At 37.0% G+C, this 24,548-nt stretch overlaps 1 protein-coding gene across 2 annotated transcripts in view; it reads right to left on the bottom strand.

Moving 5' to 3' along the window:
- The window catches only part of DPYD (dihydropyrimidine dehydrogenase), a gene marked incomplete at both ends in the record, with an annotated part of 369,496 nt that overhangs the window by 301,083 nt on the left and 43,865 nt on the right, over positions 1 to 24,548 (bottom strand). For both annotated transcript variants that reach the window (XM_082002991.1, XM_082002992.1), the window contains one exon: positions 19,770 to 19,852. In XM_082002991.1, the coding sequence (XP_081859117.1) occupies positions 19,770 to 19,852 (83 nt within the window). The remainder of the gene's footprint in view (positions 1 to 19,769; positions 19,853 to 24,548) is intronic.

Here is a 24,548-nt window from a genome sequence, read left to right as displayed (position 1 = left end):
AAGTAGCTGATATGAGACAGCAACTTACAGTCCTAGCCTGTATTTGGTGCCATGGATGCCAGAACCTCTATCTTACTATGAAGAACAAAACTAAAAGTATATTCTTGATTCCCCAAACAAGAAATAAGACATGTCAGAGCATGTAGGACTCTTCTGGATAAACAGAAAATATACTAACATCCACAAATCTCAAAATTTTGATGTAGTTTCTAGTAGTTTTAAGGTAATCTCTTACGTTACAATGTACCTTTCTGGGCAAGGAAGAGGTTAAAAATCTTTCATTCTAAAACCAGAAAATGATCCTCTGAAAAGTTGCCTAAGCTGCCAAGCATGGAGGGATAGTACTCCAGTTGGAACTCATTACAGAGACAACACAGGAGAGCTGATCCAGCTTTTTATTTACTGTAGACGCAGAAATGACATGAACATCTTTCTATGTAGACCTAGAAAAATATGTTGGCCCTGAAGCCAAGGATCAGAACATTACCAACCCTGCCAAAATCAAATAGGTTATTTTTTTTTTAATTTAGCAAGATTTGGCACTGATTTATGTATTTTTCCCTGGAGAAGAGGAACTATTTATATTCTTCAGAGCACAGATCATAATTGTTAATTTTCAGTGGCCCTGCATAAAGACATAGTAGGTTTATTATTTTGAAACAAGAGGACCAGAGTTTTCAGCATGGTAAAGACAGGTTCTTTTTTCACACTTAAATTTTGTGTAAAGCCGTTTTAAGTCTCTTCCAGTAGGTAGAACTTCCAAGAAAAGGGGTTGGTGTTTTTTTTTCAAGTAAGCACATGCCCATGTCTTGCAAGGTCACCAACTGTGACAAACAGGAAGGGGCATGCAAGTCCCACGTTAAAAGTTCACCTTCCATCAAGTGACGTGTAACTAAGGACTTCTCCCATTCTCACATAGTTCATTCTTTTCTTGGATAAAGTCACAGCACAAAGCACCAAGTGGTGTCAATTGTGAGAACATAAAAATAACAGGTGTCTTGTTCTTTGATGTCCTGCCCATTGACACTCCTAAAAAAGGATTTTACTCACCCTTACATCACCATTCAAGTACTACGCACAGTCATCTGTACTTACAGCACATAATATAGCTCAGGCTGTATTTCTAGATAGGATTAGGTTGCCTCTATCTGACAGAAGTCATGAGAACCTGTTGAAGGACCTTCCCAGGGCTCTGCTCACAGACCTCAGATCAGAGGTTCAAACTGATTATGCGGCAGGAGAGTGACTCAGCTATTACCTAGGTTTTAACCCTTTGTAAACCACCAGGTCCTAATCCGCTTCCCTAGTGGTCAGATCTGGACCTCTGCTTTCAGGCTGCTTCTGCTGAGCACTTCGACCACTCATCAGCCAGCCACAAACTGAAGGAGAAGATGTAAGATCACCCTGGAAAGTAGCTACCTTTCCAACAGCGACTGCATAAGCAAAGGAAGAAAGATTACATTAAAGGACTTGGCTCAATCCCTCTTAACTAGGCCACATGAGGAACAAAAAAGTATACTGGAGGCAAAAAAAAAAAAGGCAGAGGAAGCAAAAGGGAACAAAACGAATTGGTTAACACCCAAAAAAGCCCACTCTTCTCTCCTGTCTCTCCATTAGGATATCTGAAGTTGGTCGTCGGGGTGAGGGGGAAGAAATCCATCAAACTAATGAGCTGAGATCACTCCTGTACTTGAAAATGTAGGAAGAGATCTAACCTTCCCTGCTGTTTTAAAACAACAGATGTGTCACATGTAGCACAGAATTATCATTATTTGTCCAGTAAGCCTAACAAACAATAAATAAATTATATCAAAAGCAATACAATGATTAATGCTACCTATTTTGCAAGCAAATTATTCTTAATTATGGCTCTATAGTTTGCCAGGCATTTTTATGCAAGGAGTTTTGGAAATATGTTGTATTTACATATTAATGAAAGAGTACATCATATAGTTCAAGTTTAGATTACTTAAAAAAACACCACAACAACTTTATTGTATCTACTTATAGTAAAAAAACCTGTCACTACATAACACTTGTCCTGAGCACAACTGCTTGTTTGGGTCATCAGGTATACGAAAGACAACATTTAGATTTTTATGATCAACTTGAGCTTCCTGCTTGCTTCTTCCCCACAGTCCCACAACTACCCACCCTGACCTCCCCACTCCTTTCAAGACAGGGACAATGAGCACCTCTGGTGGCTCTAAACTTTTATGACTTGCTTCCACAAGGCTGATTCCTAACAGCAGCATGCAAGGATTGCAGCAGGTTTTCCAGAATCTCTTAGTAAGACCAAGCTGCTTCTTTGAAATTAAACTTATATGGGTTACTTATTACTGCACCTGAGCAACAATGCAGCATTAAATATTGACTTAACTCTTCAATATCTAGAACTGACAAAAGTGGAGGATGGTAGGAAGAAAATTTTTAAACATTCAGATTTTTTAGAGTATTCCCACAAAGTCTTGCTAACATCCATATTAATTAGTGACCTCCTCATACTGCAATAAATATACTTGTCAGCAAACCTCTAAAAAGAGCAACCACCATATGATAAACAGGAGTCATTCCATGAAGCCAGTCCATTAATTACCGGACACTTTCCCACCATTATTCATCACATGGATAATAAATGAGCCATAAGGTTTATTTATCTTGTGATTACTTCCCCCCTCGATCATCAGTTGCAGAGATTTTATGGTACTGGTGTATTCCATCAGTGCAAAACCTGAGCAGGTTGTGTTGACCCAAAAAAGAAAGTCAAGAAAGATTCAGAACATCACTTTTCTAGAGACAAACTTAGAACTATCAAGCTACTGAAAAATACCCCAACTATTGCTTTAAATGCTTCGCTGTCAGGTACAGCAATTCAGAAAGACAGATCAGTGGCAGCTTCATGGAAGAGACTTTTTCTTATCAGTTTAAGTATTTCCACTTAAAAGCAAAGTACTTTGATGCAGGACAGCACACTGCTTTGTAATTTTTTGATTACATAGCTGTTTTTCATTAGTTTTAAAGAAATCGCATCAGAAAATTGTTATTTTGAAAAGCATGGATAATATATTGGAACACTGACACCCAGCATGGCTCTTTTCTTCACATTCCATCATCATTTGGATGTTATTCCTACTCTTTCAATAGCTTTGCTACAATTCTCTTTGTATCCTCAAAAAACCCAACATTCTTGTAGCTCATTCAAGCAAGAAAAAAATGGTACAATTGTATTTTCACACAAATTTACAGCATAACTCTGCAGTTCAAATCTTGGTGATGCAGTACAGATACATGTTTTAGAAATGCTCACGGCCATAGGCAGCTCCTTCAGAATACTGTTCATATTTATTCCTTCACAAGTCAATTCTCACAGGAACAGGCTCATCAAGCTCTTCTGTGTTTCTGTCAATGCAATATAACTGAGGAAACAGATTCAATTTGCAAGCTATCTTACAAATTTAAAAATGCTTCAAATTTAATTTAAAAACTTTTTTTGCAGAAGAATAGCTGAGAAATCATTATAACTAAAATGAGAAAGCACTTTCTCCAATTTAATTTTTTTATGTACTATAATATATAAATGAAGAATTTAAATTTTAAAAAAAATAGAGGGTATCATTCCATCAGAATTATTTTTCAATTAAGATTCTCTAAATTCTAAAATAGAAGGAAAACTTTCCCATCACCAGAATTTTGTCCTTCAGGGAAATTTATCTTGCACTCACAATTTTGATAATACTGAGTTATCATACCCATACAGATTTTCACTTGGTTACAGACTTATTTAATCAAGTTCCATTTGCTCATTCTTTTCATGCAATAGTAACTATGATGTTTTTCTAAATGGCATGTCTCAATAGTTTTCTTTCTTCTTTAGTATTTAAACACTTAAATCTCCTAAATTCTCAGCAATTTTGAAAATCTGGTCATTAGCCACTTATCTAGAAAAGGAATTTTTAAAGGAGCTTAAAGTGAGCTACCCATACACAACTGCAAATTGCACACCTAAGCCCTCTGTAGGGACTTTTGAAAATCTCAGCCTAAAGATGGGACACACACACACACAAAACACCAAACATGGAGCATACCTTTCTGAAAATATGTAACCTAATCTGCAGCCCCCCAAGCATACTTATTTCTGCTTCTAACAAAGTAATACAAGGAGCACCTGTGCCAACTTCACCACATTATGTGACCTTCTTGCCTTCTGCTATTATTAAGCCTCAGCAGGTGCTTTGTTTTCACCAGGGTCCATTTTTCAGGGTCAAAGATCCATTTCATCTTATATACTAGGAACAGTATATATTTCCTACCTATCAATGTAAGAATATATAATGTACCCAAACACCTCTTTACCGGTCCCTTCCACCAAACAGCCTCCATAAAATGGCAGCAAAGAAACCTGAAAGTATCCCTTAACAAAAGTAACTAACACAAAGCTCCCTTTCTGACAGAAGATTCCCATTTTCATGCTAGAAATAATGGAAAAATAACAATTTGATTTTTTTGTTGTTGTTGTTAAAACAGCACACATTTGCATATCTGCTTCCACGTGATAATGGACAGACTGCAAGGGATTTTGGTTTTCAGTCTCTTAAGTGTGGCTTTTCTCTTTTTTTCTTTTTGTTTTTCTGTGAAGATACAACCATATTTAGATTTCAATTCAAAGCACAGCTCTAGTTTATAGTACATAAAGATGTCTCTGAAGCACAAAGTACTGAATCAGAGAAAGGAAAGCACATCCCATTCTACAGTAGTGACATGAGTTATTTGCATAGTTGTCACAAAAGTAATAATTACACTGTAACTCAATGGGAACAATGGTAATTTCACAGTAGCTCATGTTGTTGTTATCACCCTATATCCTGATAACTGTGAAATTAATTTGTGGCACCACTGTATGTGTCAGCTTTAAGCTGTTCCCTAGGTAACATTACGCTACCATAGAGAAGGAATGCTTGGCAGTAAAATGGGTAGCAGCCGATTGATTATACAAAAAGAATCTTCCCTCTACATACAAATAACTTGGCAATCAGAGATGATGATGAAAAAAAATCCTCCCCGTGGTTGTTTTTTTTTTTTTAGAGAAAAAAATTAATAGAGTTCATGGTATTAACAGACCATTATCCATACACTGGAAGAATGCAAAAGCAAAACAAAATGAGCAAACTACCATACTGTATTTAGTGCCACTGACCCATTGTTCTAACTCCAGCCAAGATGCAGCATAAAAATGCTGAAAATTTCTTTTTCCTTCTTCTAGTCATTTCCCACATTAACCATTAAATGGCACTTTTAAATATAAAAGCAAATATACCGCACTACGACATATTTAGGAGGGCAACAATAGTGTAGGTTATGGTTTCACAAATTATTCTCACTTCATCCGAGAGGCACAGTCCTTTCACCTCCTGAAGACTCAACATTATTTTGCACTACTACTACTACCAAAAAGGAGTTCCAACACTAAATACAAAAGACAACACTCTGCCACACAATGCATGGAAATGCTTACAAACTTCCTGGTGAAAATTCAGTGCCACAATAATTGAAGGTCTGGAAAACATTACATCATGGAATTTAAGGAGGGAACATATTACTGATTGGTAACAACACCCGTCATTCTGCTCAGTAGAGCAATAGGTATGAAGCTTTGGATTAAAGATGCTATTTATTTATATAGAATTTGGATATTTCTTTCACTTTTAATCCTGGCCTGTTTACATAGCATTAGAAAGACATACTTAATGCCTTGTTCTTTTGCTGTATGTCTATAAGGAAACAGGTGAAAATAATCACAGCATGTTACATATACAGACTCAGTGGTTCGGCTGGAGTTTTGTTACTGAAAAAGCAGCAGCATCTCCGTGTCAGGCACTAGTCAAAGCAAACCAAGGTGTTGAGCAGATACTCCGATCCAGGATATCCAGGGATAAGCATGTTTTGTCACTCTGTAGTTTTGACCTTTATCTCTGACTGAGCCTCCTTTTGTGATTGCTGTCCCAAAACCCCTGGCAGGTGATGTTCAAATGTGGGGGTGTTTTTTCCCAATCCAAAATAGAACTTTCAGAGCTCTGAAAGCAGCTGTAGGAGTCTAAAGTCAGCTTGGACATTCCCAAATGTGTATTCTTCATTAAATATTGGCACATACTATGCCAAATTATGTCACTGCTGAGAGGAAAATTTTGACCGCCCTAACTCAATTATTCATTGGAAAGGCACTCTGATGATTGCCACTATCGACCCAGGAATTCAACCTATGTCCTTTGCCAAATCAGCACAGACCCTCGTCCACTCAGCACTCACTCTTCTTCCACTCTCCACTGTGTGAGCCAATTCTGATGCACAAGGACCCTTAAATGCAGACAACATACACAACACACATTTGCAGTCAGCAAGCTCACTATATTAACGGCACGGGGAATTTGCTGGTGCTCTTCATGCCGGTAGGAATTACTAAGGAATAGCAGTACTGATTGATCCCCCTTTTAAGTCCCATTAATAACTGCAGTTATCTTTGCTTTGCTAGACCAGCGCAGAGCCTTGATACTCAGCCAAGTCAGTGGTCATTTTTTTTCCACATACCTGACACTACTTCTGCCTGAAGGAACATGGGCCAAGCCCGATGGCTGGCTTTTTAACCTCTGTGCATCTCCTGTGTTCTTTATTTTCTTTTATACGCTCTTCAGGTGTCAGTGCTGAAACAACGCCAATCAGTTGGAACAAACACACCTCTTGGAATGACAAATGCTGCCAGTGACAACCAACCTTCCATTTGCTGGATCAATGCTGCTAAAGGCATTCAGAAATGCTTCACGAAAGATGGATGGATGGATGGAACTAAAGATCTTTGGAAAGCTTTAGATGCTAGTAGCAATTATTGTTTTTACTGTAAGCCCAAACTTACTACCACAGAGAAAATGTCTGTGACCAAGAGGTGCCAGACACTCTTTTTAGAGGGCTGATTGAAAAATGAGTAGTGGAGATAGAAAAAAAATGCTAGAGATGGGGAATTTTACCTTTATAATCATTAAATCAAACCAGGTGCTGTACAGCTGGTACTTTTAGCTATGATAGCATTCAATAACCAGCTCGAAACTAACTGGTGTAATCTGAGCTATCTGTGGTTCAAAAAAAGAAATCCCAATATTGTTTTTAGCATGCACTGGTAACCTCTGTACCAAGACTGCTAATGAGACTGAAGATTAACTCCTTAATTAGGGAGTATTAGCAAATAGTTCACAAGTTGTGGCTGTTCCTCATCACACTTGTAACATGCTGAGATACAGCAGTTTATAAAGCCACTCCCATGCTATTTTAAATGTATAAATTTTGCTGAGGACTGTTCAAAATTTTAAGAATATTGAGGTATCTTTAAGACAGTTGTGGTGGGTTGACTGCCACAGTACAACAGCGATGTCTAATGACTTGAAATAGATGTGAAAATTAGTCAAAAATGAGACCAACCGCAAAAATTCTAAGCGATTCCCATCCGGCCACCCAGGTCTCAACAGCAAAGTCACTACCAGAAAAGATGCTTTGCCACCTCTGGTTTCTCCCAGCTGCCAAACAGTTGATAGATTACTAGCTCTCTGGGCTTCAAAAAGAAATGAGCCAGTCTGTTGATACTACACATATATTTTCATTTTTTTCATATATTTTAGATATATTTTTCCTCAAAAATAGGACTTTTTTGGAATAAAAATTTACACTATTTGACCAAATTACTGGAGTAGTTCTTTCTGATTGCATAAGATTCAGTAGGGTCCTGGAAAAAGAGTGTACATGATCTCTAACCATACAGAAATTATATTTGATCACTAAAACCACAATGCCGTAAACATAGCATCTACAGAGAAGCCTGTTCAAATATCTCTAGAATACCATAGTGTCTCAAAATTAAGATAGAAAATCATTGCAATGAAATGACATCCAATACATTTCATAAGACAATCATTGCATACATCCAGTGAGAGTTATTAGCCAGTACATGAAGTGTTAGAATAACTTCCATTGCACTTCCAGCGAGCTGTAAGCTTGACACATTACCTTGGAAGAATGCCACATTTCCCGCTGTGCTAAACTTACTGAAACAAATAGGAAAGCAGCATTGCTGTGTACATCCTTGCTTTACTATTGTGTAATTGGGCCACACTACAAGAACACCACTTTATATTACACACATTGAGTTACCCATTATCAACTTGTAGCTTCACACTCTCAGCACAAGAGCAATGAACTTTGTCTTACATCAAGAATTAAATGAGTATGATAGAAGAGAAAATATTAAGAGAAATTGCATCTCAAAGCTCTGTTTGCAATCATAGTTTTAAGGCAAAATAAATTTTATGTTATGACATTTTTACACTAGCAGAAGATAGAATGTTTACCAACACCAATAGCAAAAGGTTACTTAGGCCTTCCCAATTTAGGGGTAAATTGGGTTCACTCAGTCAGCATACCCAAGTAGAACAAAAATTGATCACAGAAGTGGGTAGTACAGGGAGGTAGGTTTACACTTATTGAAATACATCCAATTCAACTATGAAAGAGAGCAGAATATTTATGCTGTACGCTCCCTGCTGGTTAAATGTCTTTCTGTATTAGAAAAGGAATATCAGGATTTCATCTGCAACTGGGTGAACAGTGGTCCTCTCCCCTCTCTTGGGGTATTAACTAGCCTTTCCCTTTGATTTTGGCCTGAGAAGAATTCACCCCTAGAATGGCTACATCTCTAATAGCAGAAGATACCCTAGATTGACTATACCTATGTGAGCAAGCAGCGTTGCCTAGCAGCAGGAGGTCTCTACAGCAAAATCATTGGCATTAAGACCCGACATAACCCTTTCAGCAGCGCAGGTAGCGTTTATTTCAGCCTACTTCTAACCAAGTCCTATAGGCTTGAGCAACCGACATGGACATCCATGTCCCTGCAGCTTCCACGTCATGGCTGCCTGCGGTGGCTATCTTGGAGACAGCAGTGAAGTGCTCACCTGGCAGGAGCAGGACTCGCCGCAGCAGCAGCACATCACCCTGCCTGGGCACGCGCTGCCCCGCTGGCTTTGCACAAACGTCACTGACTCAGTGAGGATGGCACAGAGGCACCCCGCAGGTAGGCCATGACTAAACGTATGACTCTGTATAGGAGCCATTTAAACTTGTCTGTTTCTAAAAAAAAAAAAAAAAAAAAAGAAGTTACACCAAATGCTGCTAACAGTGCAGCTGCACCTCAGTGCAGGCTGAAAGATGCATTCGAGAAACGGGACTCTCAGCTCTACCTTGGCTGCTGCAGCCACATGGCTAGCAGCACTCCAGCTTAGCCATGCAGTCAAAGCTCTCTTTAGTGGAAAACACTCAACGGAGCCAGAATCTCTCTTAAATATAGAGCAACTCCTCTTTAAGTATTTTTAAACATCCCTGTATAGTTCTTTAATTACAGGGAGAACAATTCCCACTCCAATTAATTATTTTATCTGAGAACTCAGAAGAGAATCCACTTGAGGACAGAAGAGGGTTAACAGCAGCAGCAGTTGCCATGCGAGGAAATTTGCAGTGGGAGGACCGAGGTGTGGACACTGTGAGGCACAGCCCAACAGCCAGCCACCAGCCAAGCAAGACGCTGCAGGTCCCGGGGAGCGGCAACTGTTTTACACATGCTCAAGTGCATTTCCTGTTCGCTAAAAAAACAGAGAAGCAGGAAGAACTGCTCAGGAAGCCCTTATATGCTCAAACAGGAAGACACAGCAGGTAGGAGAAAAAAGAAAACATGTGAAAAGTTATTTTATAATTATATCTTTTTCTATAATAAAAATACTCCTCTAAGTATAAGTGTTTTCTTGCCCTTTTGGTAATACTGTCAGATACTGACCAAAACCATTCTTTTCTTCTTCATACATTACCAAACACAAAGCAAGTGCTTGCTTGGGTAATACTAATTAATACTGACAAATGTGGAAAAAACTTCAGTAGGTAAAATACCAGTAATGACAGTATTAGTAGTATTAAACAGTACCATTAAACATTACTGTTGAACAGCAGTAATAAAAGTAATAGTGTTTACAAATATAGTAATAGTAATTACTTTATTAAATAAAAATATTAAATGTAGTAATAGTAATCACTATTTCTAAAGTACAGTAATAGCAGAAATATTACATACTATTAACAAATAGTAGTAAAAATATTTTACAAAAACTTAACAGTATGGTGTCAGATTGTAAATCAATGTCTTTTCTAAGTATTCTGACGGAAATCACATTATCATTCTTGCCATGAAATTCTGTTCCACACGCAGATCCATTATTAGAACTCATTTGAATAGGTCCAAATACTATGGTGCTATTTAGAACTGTTCAGGGTTTATTTTACAGAAGAAAATGTCCTTTTATTTTTTCTTTCTGAGAAAAACCCTTGAAGTTTGGTATCGGACCAAGCAGAACTACATGCTCCAGATTGGTTGAACAAGCTAAATACATACAAATTGAAACTTACTGCAAATGCCTGCTCCACAAAGAATCTCGTCACTGCAAATACTCCCTGCACGTTACAAAGTACGTCCTAGACCAGCAGTACTGGACATTCAAGATGGCAGGAGATGGCTCAAGAATATTTAGTTTGTTCCTTGATTCTTCATGACATCTCACTCTGTAAGCAGCTTCCTTTGTACAAATTGTTGCCTGAAATCTTAACACTCCTCACTCCTAGGGGTGTTAAATTTAGTAGCCTTGCCTTCGGCACCAGGGGGGAAAGTCTCTGGGTGGTACCCTGAAAGACCTAAAGTGGTCTAGGGCTTAACCGACTGCCCACCAACTTTTCAACATCAAGCTCCAAGAAAAGCAATTCTCCTGTAAAGTATCTGTGTTCCTTAGAAATGAGGATTGAAAATTGTTTCTGCAAAATTTTGTAGCCAAATAGCTAAATGTGTGGTACTAATGCTCGTTTATCTTCTCAACAACTAATTAATTGAAAAGAGCCCAATACAAATTAGTGTTATTTTCAATAAACAGGTTGATTCCATTGGAACGTTAAACTTAAGTAATCTTTTCTTGCTCTCCCAAATAGCCTCAAGTAAATAAACAGGATTTAAATCCAGAAGTCTACAGGGGAAGCACAGATTAATTTTGATGGAAGTGAAAATATCTTGGGGCACAGATGGACCCACAGTTTAATCTCTGAAACACCCTCACCCCAATACAAAAAAACATTTCTAGGAAAATGGATGTTTGCTCTTACTTTCAGAACACAACAGCCAGTATAATGTAAAAGTTGGGACTCTTGAGAAGTCACAAAAGCAAGCAAGCACAGCTACTAATATTCATTATAACCAAAGGGTTCTAAACACACCATAATCAGAAAAGATAATGACAATCTGGCCACAAGGAACATACAATGCAAAGACACATGCTACCTAATAAAGCAGTTTTGAATGAAGACTATACTTTGTCCTCAATATCCTGGCTTTGCTTTGTATCCTGAACTCCAAGGAGAATGTATTCGGAGATGCCCGTGGCAATACAAACCCCATTGACTTCAAAGAACACCACAAAGGAGGGAATAAAGTTTACACTTTTTGATATTTTTGAGAACTACAGTAAATGCCTGAAAAGAAACAAGTGCAGCTATATATAAAATAGCATTTGTAAAGACAGACTGCTTTCTGACTGTACACATAACAAGTTACTGTAGGAAATGGGGTTTCTTGAATACATGTGGAATGTGGTACGCTCATAGGCTGGCTACAGTGCAGATTAAACAGCACAAGCTTAGACAGCTTGAACTAAAACATCTGACTCCTTTGCCAAATCTGTTAACACACCCAGCTTCTGTGTACTTCCCAGACTTTTGTTATGGTCGTCACCTTCTAACTAAACCATCCAAAGCCCTGGAACATAAAATCAAATGTCAATAATCTTCAGAAAGCCATGGCTCATGGCAAGACCACCAGTAAATTTCCTTCCCTCATCTACGAACTTCTCTGTTTTTAATTTTTATTTAACAAACCAAAACCTTTTTCAAAGTGTGTAGGCTGGCGAAACCAAGGTATTCATAACCCTAGCAGGCTGTATTGTATATATTATCACCTCTAGCAATCCAGAGCATTTTTTCCTGATTATTGACGGTAGCAAAGAACAAATTTCAGAAATATTTTAAAACTTTGCATTTTAAAAAGTAACAAAGGGGGAACCCATAGAGTGAACCCAAGATTCTGTAGTGCAATTTTCTACTCTAACAGTTAGTTTGCAGACGAGTGGCTGTTAGTCACTGAAAGGCACGACACTGCACCCACTGCATGCCATCTTTGGAGTCTTTGTGGTAAGCCATCTGCCACAGTGATTTTCAAAATCTCTTTCACCACCAACATCACAGAACATCTCCTGCAGTTTGCTAAAAAGCAAAATTTTGACTGTTATCCAATTCTTTTCTTTAAATCATAAAACTAAATGGTTCAAAAGCAGAAGCAGGCTCCCCTCCCTTGAAGTGCCAGAAAAGTGGTTTTTGTTTTCTCCTCTCCTCTATGAAATACTTTTTGGAAATGGTACACATGAATACAGCAACGATGTGTTTACCACACACAGAACAGACCTGAAGCACCATTCAGTCACTGTAATATATACAAGAAAGAGTATGGAAACCATGCAAGATTCTTCCAAAACCATTCATGTAAGATCTTGCCTAAAGCACAATTCAGTATATCAACAAAAGTAGTAGCTGTAATGCAGTTTGCACAACTATGAATTTTACTTGTTATTTTGCTATATGGCTTGTTATTTTGCTAACAACACTTTTGTTCTAGATCCATGTATTGTTTATATACACTACAAGCATAATTCAGTCCTCTGATGTAAAGTAACTGCAAACCTACATTGCTAACCAGAATCGCAATAAAATTCAACACCCTTTCACATCTGCTAGTCATGAACATCATCAATGCACAACTTTAGGTCAGTTAAAGTTGCATTTCTTATTTTATGCTAGCTAGGTGACTAAAGGAACACTCAAAGACAAACAATCTAACTTAATATTGATCCACTCCCCTATAGTATCTAAAGAAACAAGCCTGTCCTCTATCTATACCACTAGATCAAAAATAAATTACAATTCATAAATTAAAAATTATAAATTATATACAATATTTTGAACAATGTATGTGCAACAATCAGCTGAAATAAACATGGAAATGTAATTCAGTATCAAAATTTCTGGACAAGGTATTATGAAGTTGATATGCAACAGAACAGCCCATCTCACAATCAAGCTTGAAACAGGATACTTTATAGTTTTCTTCATTTATACTTTTAAAATATATAAAGCAATGCAATTATATTCTAAAGTGCAGAAAATTCTCCATGTAAATGATACAGAAAGACAATGCAAGTTCTAATAACTATCACAAAAATAATTACATTAATGTCACAGGTTCCTATACATGTTTGGTGTTACAGCTCTGCACAGTGTCTGCCTGTAAACAGAAATTATTCCATCGTGGCAAGATCTAAGCAATGCATCCCAGGCACTGCTCGGACCCCACAGGGTGGCTAGTGGGGGACTCAGGAGTTAATTAGCCAACGAAGAGCAAGGTAAAATTGCAAGAACACAGAACCTTATTAATGCCACTAAACAGCTTCTAGCACCTAAGCAGCTTTTTCAGTCATAGCTATCCTTACACAGAGCTGTCTTGCACTGTGAAGATAAATGGCCAATGCTTGATCAATGCAAGTGATGTTGACAATCTGTTTACCTATAATGTATACTAAGGGTGACAATGAAGTTCTGATTTCAAAATGGCACTCAAAACAAAATTAAATTAGTTTCTATTAGCCACATAAGTCTTTACTATGGATGTACTACTAAAAGTTCTCAAGTGCTTCTAATATTCTGCATGTAGTCCTATGCAACACTAAATGTAACTAGCAACACTAACATTCTGCAGCATGTGCTTATTTCCATATGCTATTAACAATACGTTAAATTTATAAAATTGCCAAGACACATATCTAGAAAAAAAATTCTATGGGGAGCATGCTCTATTCCCTGAATGCCACAGTCTCCTGGGTTATTTTTTTTTTTCAGTCTGAGAATATCTCTGCAGTTCGTTTTTTTGTTTGTTTGTTTGTTTTAAAGGAATATCTCTAAGCCAAATGTAGTCTAAATGAAGGTCTAAATTAATAAGCCAATATATCAAAGTGGTTTACCTAATTAGTATGTCCTCTGGGGCAGGGGAGGGTGTGGTGGTTGTTGGTGGGATACATCAGAGGAAGATGTGCTGGTCACCTGAGAAGGCATAGTGTTGTTGCACTTCAGAAGCAGCACAACAACAATTGTTAAATACTTACTAAAAAATCACTTGTTTCTCCCCTAAAATCATGCCCCAAGCAGCATTCAAATGATTGCATTGGAGAGAAATGTAAAGATAGAAGATGGTGGAAGAGAAATTTGAACTTATTCCCTCAGTCCCAAAAAAACACCCTAACCACAAGGCTAGTGTCTTCTTTGGACCACTGTAATTCACTCCAAAGGCTTCCACCGCCCCAGAACATGAAGGATTTCTTTCAACAGATCACCTTTGAGACCTGGATCAGGAACCTGGAAGCAATTATCTTTACTACTCCTCATTCACCTTCCTTTTCAACTTACCTGAGATTGGTCCCATCTCTCAGATCAGCTTAAGAGCAATACGGGAAAGCAGGCATACTTTTAACATGACGTTTTTCATTGTTCTCAGTTTCTTTATATTTCATGCCTGCATTTCTCTAATTCTACAGCTCCATGATGTAGCTCTTCAAACTGGGAAAACCAGGTTGTGACTCAGAACCCGAATATGAACCTGTATTTGCCATATCTCAGGCCAGAGCCCTAACAAGTTGGTTACTAGATATTTTGTAGTTTCTCCTGCAGATTTGTTTTGTTCACGTTTTTAAATTCCTGACTTTTACTCTGCAAACTAATGAACACTGTGAAATCATGGAACTTCTTACAGTGCAATTTTCTTGGGTTTTGCCCACCCATACAAACTATTTGTCAAATACATTGGAGAGTCTAGACTATATTAAAAGATGCTTGATTACTACTAACCCCAGCTTATACAGTTATCAGGACAACAGTGAATATTATCATTAACAGAAACTGTTTCTATCGAACTAGAATCACATTTGAAGCCTCACTCCCATGTTCACATTATCCAAAACCATATGCAAGTATGTGAATGCAAAAGTTGATAAGTAAACAATCGCAGTGCCGGATTCAGAAGATGTTAAACACAACGGCTTCATTTGTCTGACATTTAGTTCATGAAATCTACACTAGACATAGGCCTAAAGCATATTACTAGCATAGTGTCCAAAACCAATCTATCATCTACTGGAGTGATTGATACTTCAAAGGGCTGGGCTGCAATTCAGAGAGACCTCAACAGGCTGAAGGAATGAGCCTACAGAAACCTCATGAAGTTAAAAAAAAATTAAAAAAAGACAAGTGAAGTCCTGTTCTCAGGGAGGAACAACCCCAGGCACCAGTACAGACTGAGGCCAACCAGCTGGAAAGCAGCTTTGCAGAAGAGACCCTGGGTGTCCTGGAGGACAAGCTGAACATGAGGCAGTCCTTGCAGCGAAGGCCAACAGCTGGAGGGCTGTGTTAGGTAAAGCATCACCAGCAGGTCAAGGGAGGAGATCCTTTTTCATTGCCCAGCACCGGTGAGACACACCTGGAGTGCTGTGTCCTGTGCTGGGCTCCCCAGGATGAGACACACACAGACGTACCAGAGCTAGTCCAGCAAAGGACCTCCATTCCCATTAAGGGAATGGAGTATCTGTCACATGAGGAGAGGCTTGAGATTGCTGGGGAAGTTTAGCCTTGAGACAGAAGGCTTGGGGGAGGATCTTATCAACATGTAATAATTACCTGATGGGAGGGAATAAAGATAACAGAACCAGACTCTTAGTAGTGCACAGTGAAAAGGCAAGAAACAGGCACAAGCTCAAACACAAAGAATTCCAGTTAAAAATAAAGGGGAAGGAGGGGAGTGTGAAGGGGGATTTTTCCATTGTTGTTGGGTTTCTTTGTTTGGGTTTTGCTGTTGTTTATTGTGAGGATGTTTGCCCAGAGAATCTGTAGAGTCTCTATCCTTGGAGATACACAAAACCTGACTGGACACAGCCCTGAGCAATCTGTTCTACTTGACCCTGCTCTGTGCAGGAAAGCTGGTCTAGATCAGTGATCTCCAGAGTGGACTGTGCACAAGAGAATCCACTTGGATGTGGGAAGAAAATCTTTTTTGTACCATTAATAAACAATTTTTTAAAAAATTAAGTAGTTTATTTCATCTTTATCTCATCCTTTTTTAACTTCTATTCTTTTGTGGATTTTATAGTGCATATAATATATTAGCACAGTGGTACATGTATATAATTTATAAAGAAATAAACTTACACATATTGGGGGTACATGCTCAAAAACATTTTGCTGGTGCACAATCAAAAAAGTTTGGAGAACACTGGTCTAGATCATCTCCAATGGTCCCTTCCAACTCCAGTGAGTCTGAGATTCTCTCTCTTGGTAGCAACAATGGATGCCTGTACACAAAGTGAACGAACAGATTCAGTGGGAAAAAGTTTCCCTTCCTGCCAGCTGATGTCTGTTGCTTTCTGAAATTTGTCCTTCACGTTGTTAAACTCAATAACCCCCTAAGCCTTATCTTCTAAATTGATATCAGTAATTGGTTTTGGGTTTCTTCCACATGTCTACTAAAAGTTACTTTATGGTTTGGGGAGGTTCGTTGGGGGTTTTTTGTTTTTAAGACTCCTCGAGGCTACTTTACCCTACTTTCCCAGAGGAATGGTTACTGCAGCAATCCACATTCTGGCTTTGCCACCTATTAAAAGACTACCAGGGTGTGCATAGTGTTAGCTATGCCACTTCCTTCTCCTCAAATACGTATCTCCTCATAGCAGTCAAACCAGTCTAAAAGCTCCTTTAAATTTCTAGATGATTAATGAGGATCAGGATCAAGACTTTTTACAGTGATATGTAAAGAAAAAAATGAGCCCTGTTTAACAAAAGCTCACTGCTCTTACTTATGCAACCTGACATTATAGGTATATATCTATGCTATTTTTCTGCCAAGTTACTACATAAAATACCCAATTAAATTATTATACACACATTCAAGGTATGTAAAGACTGTCCATTTATAAATTCCAATTAAAAAAAAAAGTATTTTTATTGTTTACTTAAGCTTTATAGTTGTATTAAAATATAATAATAAATAAACCATTTAGAGTACATTAACAAAATAAGCAAAACAATAACTGAATTGAATGCTTTATGATTTTATGTGCAATCCTAGGTAAATAAAATTCTTACAATACCACTCGTTATACACTGAGTAATGGCAAACTACTATCAGCTCATTATCTCATTCAAGGTCTAAAATAGTATGTAAAGTACAACTAGATAAAGTTCATATGCTTTATGATCTTTTCAAAACCCTTCAGAAAGTTTATTTCGCATACATCTATATACATAAACAAGAAAGATGATTTTCATGTAATCCATAATTTGAATACCATTAAGTTTCTGAAGAGCTGGAAAAAGAACAAGACCTTTCTTGGATATTAGTGTTTGTTTATGCAGAGCACAGTGATATTCATAACTAGAAATGTACTGAAACCCACATTAAATTGACCATTTTTCTCAAAGAGAAAGTTAAAATGGAAGGTCTCATTCCAAACAGGAGCATTGGGGAAAAATGTTCATTGTATCTCTCATCTGGCAGACCAGTAGTACCACTCTGGGAAATCAGAGAGGATTTGGGCAGACTGCCCACTCAACTTAAGGCTCATCTGAGATCCACACATATCCGCTTAGCTATCCAACTAGGATTTTTTTGTTGTTGTTGTTTTCATGCCCACATGATTTTTAGAGCCTTTGTGCAATGTGCAACCCTCTCCACATGCTTCCCTTACCAAAAGGAGGCAGGTACCTCACAATACTGAGGCCAGCAAATCTATATCCTCCCATGCCTGGTCCGATGTCCACTATAGTTATGGGAAAGCAAAGTCAAGTTTAATCTGTCAAAATGTATCGTTGTAATTACATATGCTACAGCTAATCTTGGGATCCAAATACAAAAACCGCAGCCACGAAGGATATGGGGTAACTATGTAGCAGTTGAAAGAACTCTACAGCCTAAAATAACAAGTGTCTTTTACACACATTTAGAAAAATACATACACCTACATGCATATACCTCTCTAAATTAACATTTTGCACCTTTTATGTGTTACTGAAGTATATTATAAAACATACTACTGTCTTCATTTAGTAAGTCAGGTATTTTCTTTACCTCCGTAAAAACAACCAAGAAAAAACCAAGCCATATAATATTGACTGCAATTAAGAGAATTACAGCACTGCACAATATCTGTCATACTTCAGAATCAATAACTATTTCTCAGAATGGCTTGTACACTAGCAGAAATAGCCAGGATACAAATTTATGAGACAGTAAAGTGTTTTTTATTGTATGCACGGCATAGAATCATAAGAATCTTCTACACAGTCCTTGTAACAGGGACATGACCTTTGAAATGCCAAAGCTCCTTTTGCTAGCAAATGTTTATCACCAAAGAGCTGTCAGCTCCCAAGTTTTTCAAAGATTAACTCTGCTGAGTCATGTATCGCAAAATGCCGCAAACCTACCCATGGAACACTGTTACAGGAAAGCAGCAACGAAATCCATTCATTGCCAAAAGTTCCCCAAATCTTTATTTTAAATCACTTTCCACTCACAAGAGATTTACGTATGCAGATGACCAACCACATACGGAGAAAACCCTCAATGTATGAAGCAAAACAAGCAAAAAGCAAATCACAGTTAGAAAGGCGAATGCCATGATTTTTACAGTCATTTGCAACCCTAGTAGTTGAAATGTTCACAAAGGAAAAAATGTAATTTGAAGGTAATAAGCAAGAGGCAGGTTGCATTTCAAGTCAGAATACCTTTACAAACACTTATTCATAGCAGTGTACATGAGACAAGAGCATCACGAGCATAAAGTCAGTCATGCAAATAAAGTCATTCACACACATCCATAAATTTAAAGGGATTATGAACACAATCAAAGTGGGTACAATAGTTTTTCAAGATTCTCCTCAATATTTTTTGTTGGTTTTACTTTTTACTGTGCTAGTGCGAGTCTAAGTTACTGTGATACTAGGCAACTGAAATGAAGCACTGCTTTAACGTTTTCTAATAAGCATTAAGTGCAATGATATGAGGATATTAAGCAAAACAGACACTCTACAATATATGAAGGACCAGATAGATTTTAATATTCCATTAGCAAAACCAAAATCATGTAAATCTGGTGATAAAATCAGAGTACACAGGAACTACATACATAAAAATCAAATCCAATTTAAAAGCAAACACACATTTGTTCAAACAGCATCGTACAACTGCTTTTAACACTTACAGAATTTAGATGAACAATATTTTCATTCACTCACAGTTTAGTATAAATATAAAGCAAGGCACCCCTTAAGCATTTTAAATAACAAATTAAACATTTACGTTTTTTACTGTGCAGTCAGGCTTAACATTTATGCAGCTTCAAAACCAAAGTACAGCCTCAAGGGAAGCCTCTCCACTGACAAATTAATACCTTAGAGAATAGAGCTGAATGGTGGCAATGAACTCATTTGTTCCCCCAATAATGAAGAATGACTCTTTCTTTACCACATCTGTGACTGTTGCTATGGTGACCCAGACTTACCTCATTGCTTCTCGAAGTGCTCCTCGCTCACTAAGAGTCGTGTGCTTGATGTCATCAAAATTATTTTCTAGTTTCTCACAGTTCTGTAATAAATGGACAAATCCATGTAAGGCTCTTAAACAGTATATCGTACATGTATTAACATTATTCAATATCATGCAAACAAAACTGATTTATATTATGTAACCTCAAATTATGCATTCTGTTTTAATTACACAGGAGTCATTAAAAAGACATTGAGAACTCAGAAACATAGTAAACATGAATCTTATTATACGGTTGTCATGGTAAATGATCTTATAAATGTTCCATAATGAAATGTATAGAACTTTTACTTTTTTCTTCTTTGAGAAAAAAATTAGGTTTTCCTTTATCAGTATGTGAGGCTACAAAGCTACTATGAACACAGAGATGAGAATAGAAACCTAAGCGTGCATTTTTTAATTATAATAAAAAGTTATAAATTCTGTTCCAATGAAACAGGCAGTGTTGTTGGAACAAAGGAATCATATTTCATTCATATTAAATTTAGTTTTTAAAACACAACAGAAACTGAAAAGATTAATTTTTTATAGACACCTCAACCACTTAATGTTTTTTCCAGATTAGAGCTCACCAGTAGTTCTAATATAAAGCCAGCAATTTTGTGACAATAAATGAAATAAAAGTTTTCTATATTCTGTTAATTATTATTAAATGTGTGACTGGTTCCATTACTCCAGAGTGCTGATCCTTTTCTTCTGCTCCCATAAAGGCAGTAAAATTGATTCAGAAGATGCTGGGGAGTACAGAAATTTGTATCTGTGCAGAGCAAGTGTGAAATACCAGCAAACAAGAATTCTCTGATCATCTGCATCATCCATAGGATTTTTATATTCTCTTGAGGCTTTGTCAATATAGGAGGCTTTTAGGTTACCCCTGTGCTCTGCAGCACCTTTCTCCAATACCAAAACTTACCTCTGGGAGGCATAATTTTGCCATATGGGTGTAAAAGAAACACAACTTGCACGCATAACAGTTACTATTGCTAACAACCTTGAAGGCAGGATTGTCAGGCTCTTTATGCAGTAGCTTTAAAGAAAATGTATGCTATTATTTGGTCATATTGCTTTCACAGTTTTTAATATCTGAATAAATTTTCAAGTCCACATCTTAAAGACAGCTATAATAAATACAATAAAAGTTACCTATTGTTATTTCTTTGGTGCATTGATTCTTTTTTTTTTTTTTTTATAATTACATTCCATTTGAGGCTACAAAAGCATTACTGGAAAGGAAATAATTAGATATTTGTAAATGACCTAGCAAGATAGTTTTAGCATGTCCAATTAACATTTAAACTATCATTTTTTTTAAATAAGATTGCAGACTTTTTAATGCAAAGTTTTAATGCTTTAACAATACATTTCTGAGCAGGAGAAACAAACAAAGCTACATTTGGACTTCTGCAGTCTTTTCTCTCCCCTATAAAAAAATTATGCATGTCTTAAGTATGAGTGGTAAATCTTATTCCACAGCTAATCTGATCTTTTTTCTTTGTTTATATTACAATCAGCTGTCCTTTGTACAGCAAAATCCTACTCAAAAATTCAAACGGATTACATGAGAAAGACAGAGAAGCTCTACAATGAAGTATTCCATTATTTAGATCAGCATACATTGATCTTCAGCTCCAAGCACATACAGGCAGGTCAGTCATTTAAAATACCCAAAAGGAATCCAAATCGACAATACTAATTAATAAAGAATTCCTGATTCATCAGTACTAAACAGAAAGTATCTGTGCAAGGAAAATCAAACCTCCCATCCTTCAGGAAAACAGACCAAAGGAAACACCATTTGGAATATTGCTCCAAGTGCCAAAAGAGGAAAGCCCATGTTTTAACAACCCAATGCCACCGGCATGTCAGGACTGGTTCAGAAAATCTGAGCATCACGCAGTTAATTTCTCTTGACCTTGTGGTATAAAGCATGCAGAAGTGACAGAGGTTCCAAAGCACACAAAATCTTTATCAAACACAACTAAATCTTCTCTATATTGTACAAGCTAAAGTAACTGATGCTCTCCATGTGGAAAATGCTGAAAAGATTAAGTTCGGCTGGTATTTCTTCTTTGTCCATATAGGCCATACTATGTTAATCAGCTGAAGGGCCATAAAGGTGGCCCATATCTAAAGCAAATCCTGTGATCATGTAGCCTTACATACAAATATTCCATCTCAACTATAAACTCAATGAGAAAATTAATAAATAACCCAGAAAAAAAAAATGGAACAAATTTTATAGACTCAAATAATAGATGTTGTACCAATTAATTTGACAAGAAGATGAACTTACTTCTAACATTTCTGAGAATTGTTTGTGGACAATATCCTTCTCAGCTACTTTCAACCAAATAGCTCTTATCCAAGGTACAGCAATTGGGAGAGCAAGTAACTTCACCGTTAGGAAAAAAAAACCTAAAAACTGAGCCAGATGCAAATTGCTGAAGGAAGATGACCTCATAGTACTATGTCATCAGTTACTGCATGCATAGCAAACAGGAGTGTGAGCAAATATTGATCATATCCACTGCTTTGCAGTTAGAGCTGCAATCATCCAAAACAGTATGTTAAATCCTCCCAGGGGAAAAAGAACAGGGTGTCTGAAATACCAAATATAAGCATAGCTACAGGTGTATAGATGTCACTTTTCATGGGTCTGCATATCAGCTCGCACACTACATTTGTAGATCACCTGGAAGGCTATCAGTTTATAAGAAAGGCTACCAATATGAATGAAATTGTGAGCATAAGAATACTCTGAAGAATATGTCTGAGAAATGATGAAACTTTGGTAGACCATGACCAGGGTGAGCTTTTTAAATATTAAATCAGTAGCAAAAATTGTGCTCATTCTATTATACATGCTACCAAATTAATGTCTATAATCATCTTGCACAGGGCAGTTATGTTTTGGCCCATAATACTTCACAGATTTAAGTATAATGAGCAATTAAACTCCCAGGTGTTTCATTCTGAGCAGCAGCTAAAGTAAAAAATTCAAAACACAAGCAATGAAAAAAAGTGGGTCTGGTGGCTTACTACCAAGTGATTTTCTGTGGGTATAGATAAAGTCTAGAATTCAATAATTACATAGTACTCTATATGTTACCACTGTTGGCAGATATATAGTGCTGTACGATACTAAAATAAATATCACCCTTGAGAAGTTCAGGAGGAAAAATAAGTATGGAGATGCAATTAGGGACATAGTCATCATAAGTCAAATCACCATTGCATGTCAAAATACCACAGAAGTTTAAATACTGCTTCTTAAAGGATTCTAGCATAAATACTTTGAAGTTTTTAAACGAAAAAAAAAATCAAGAGAGTGGGGAAGACATTTTATATATACAAATGGCTCACTTATCATATGAGAGCTTAACTAAAACTACATGATAGCTGTTAAAAAGGGAGATGTACACTGGATATCCACAAATATCTGTGGCATCACATAGCATACTAGTGGAACATCTAATCAGAAATGAGAAAGGTGAATGATGAATGGATGAAGATGAGGAAGAAGGAAGATTAATGACCAAATTGAAAAGTTTTTCCTCCCATAACCACAAATATATGACTTTTTTCCTACTGCAATTTATTCTTGTTAATAAACTGAAAGCTTTGGTAGCAAGGACTATGTGCTCATAATTCTATATTTTCAGATATCTAAGTGATATATAATAATATCATGACATAAACCTTATAATAATGTTCTAACAGTTTGAGGAAAGTCAGCAACTACCAAGTCCAAAATACTCTTACTGTCTGACACTCACTGAAGTAACAAGCTAGTTCACACAACTGGAGAATATAAATAATCACTCTAGTCCAAAAAAGTACAACTGAAGTTGTACTTTTTTAAACACATCTCTAAACATTCATCAATTTTAGCTTTCTTGTAGATGTTTTTGTCTTTGACGGAAAAGCCTTCTTTGCTTGACTTTGTCATTTGAAAAGCAATTCTTGATTTTCTTCATCTCTTGATTCTCTTGGGTCAAATGCAAAACTTTGCAAAAGTAGCTCAGAAACCAAAAGCAGCCTATTGCCTGCTGTCACCGCTAAGGATCTCCCTAAATGACAAAAGCATCGCTGCCTCTGCTCTGCCATGACAGGCCTAAGGGTCAGAGTTTTGAGAAGATCGTAACTCAAACTCACCCATTCTGCGATACAGTACTGATAAAAGAAGTAACCCCAGTTCCATTGAAATCAACCTTAAATCTTCCATTCAGTCAAACAAGAATGGGTCCCACTAAGCCATATCCTGCTACTTTATCCTCAAATACTTCACATAAGACTTTCAAAAGTGTTAGTATTACAGATAATGTCTTACACACATTTTGAGATAGTTGAGAAATAAAACCTTTTGATCTGACAACAGTGTAAGACCTATTCTAAGATTCTAAGGCAGTCTGCAACACTGAAGTTGAGTAGATCTCTCATCCTGGTTGATACACTGCCAAATCAAAAGCCATACTTAAAATACTGTCTTTCTTCCATGAAAGAAGTTTTTAGGTATGTAGGATTGATGAGTTTTTGGAAGTCATTGCTTTCACATGGTTTTAGGAAATTTTCTTAGAACGCTTGAGTTTTTTTCCAAACATTTGTGAAAGTAAATCTCACATTCTTACTGTCAAATGTTCTCTGTGTATTAAACATAAGGAACGTACAGCAGTTGAAAGAAGGATGTCTTTGGTTTGCACGGCAAGGTTATGGTAGGCAGGGGGCGGGGTACAGG

This window comes from Phaethon aethereus (genome assembly GCF_964289735.1).
Source record: "Phaethon aethereus genome assembly, chromosome: 8".
NCBI lineage: Eukaryota > Metazoa > Chordata > Aves > Phaethontiformes > Phaethontidae > Phaethon > Phaethon aethereus.
This window is presented reverse-complemented; position numbering and strand designations above follow the sequence as displayed.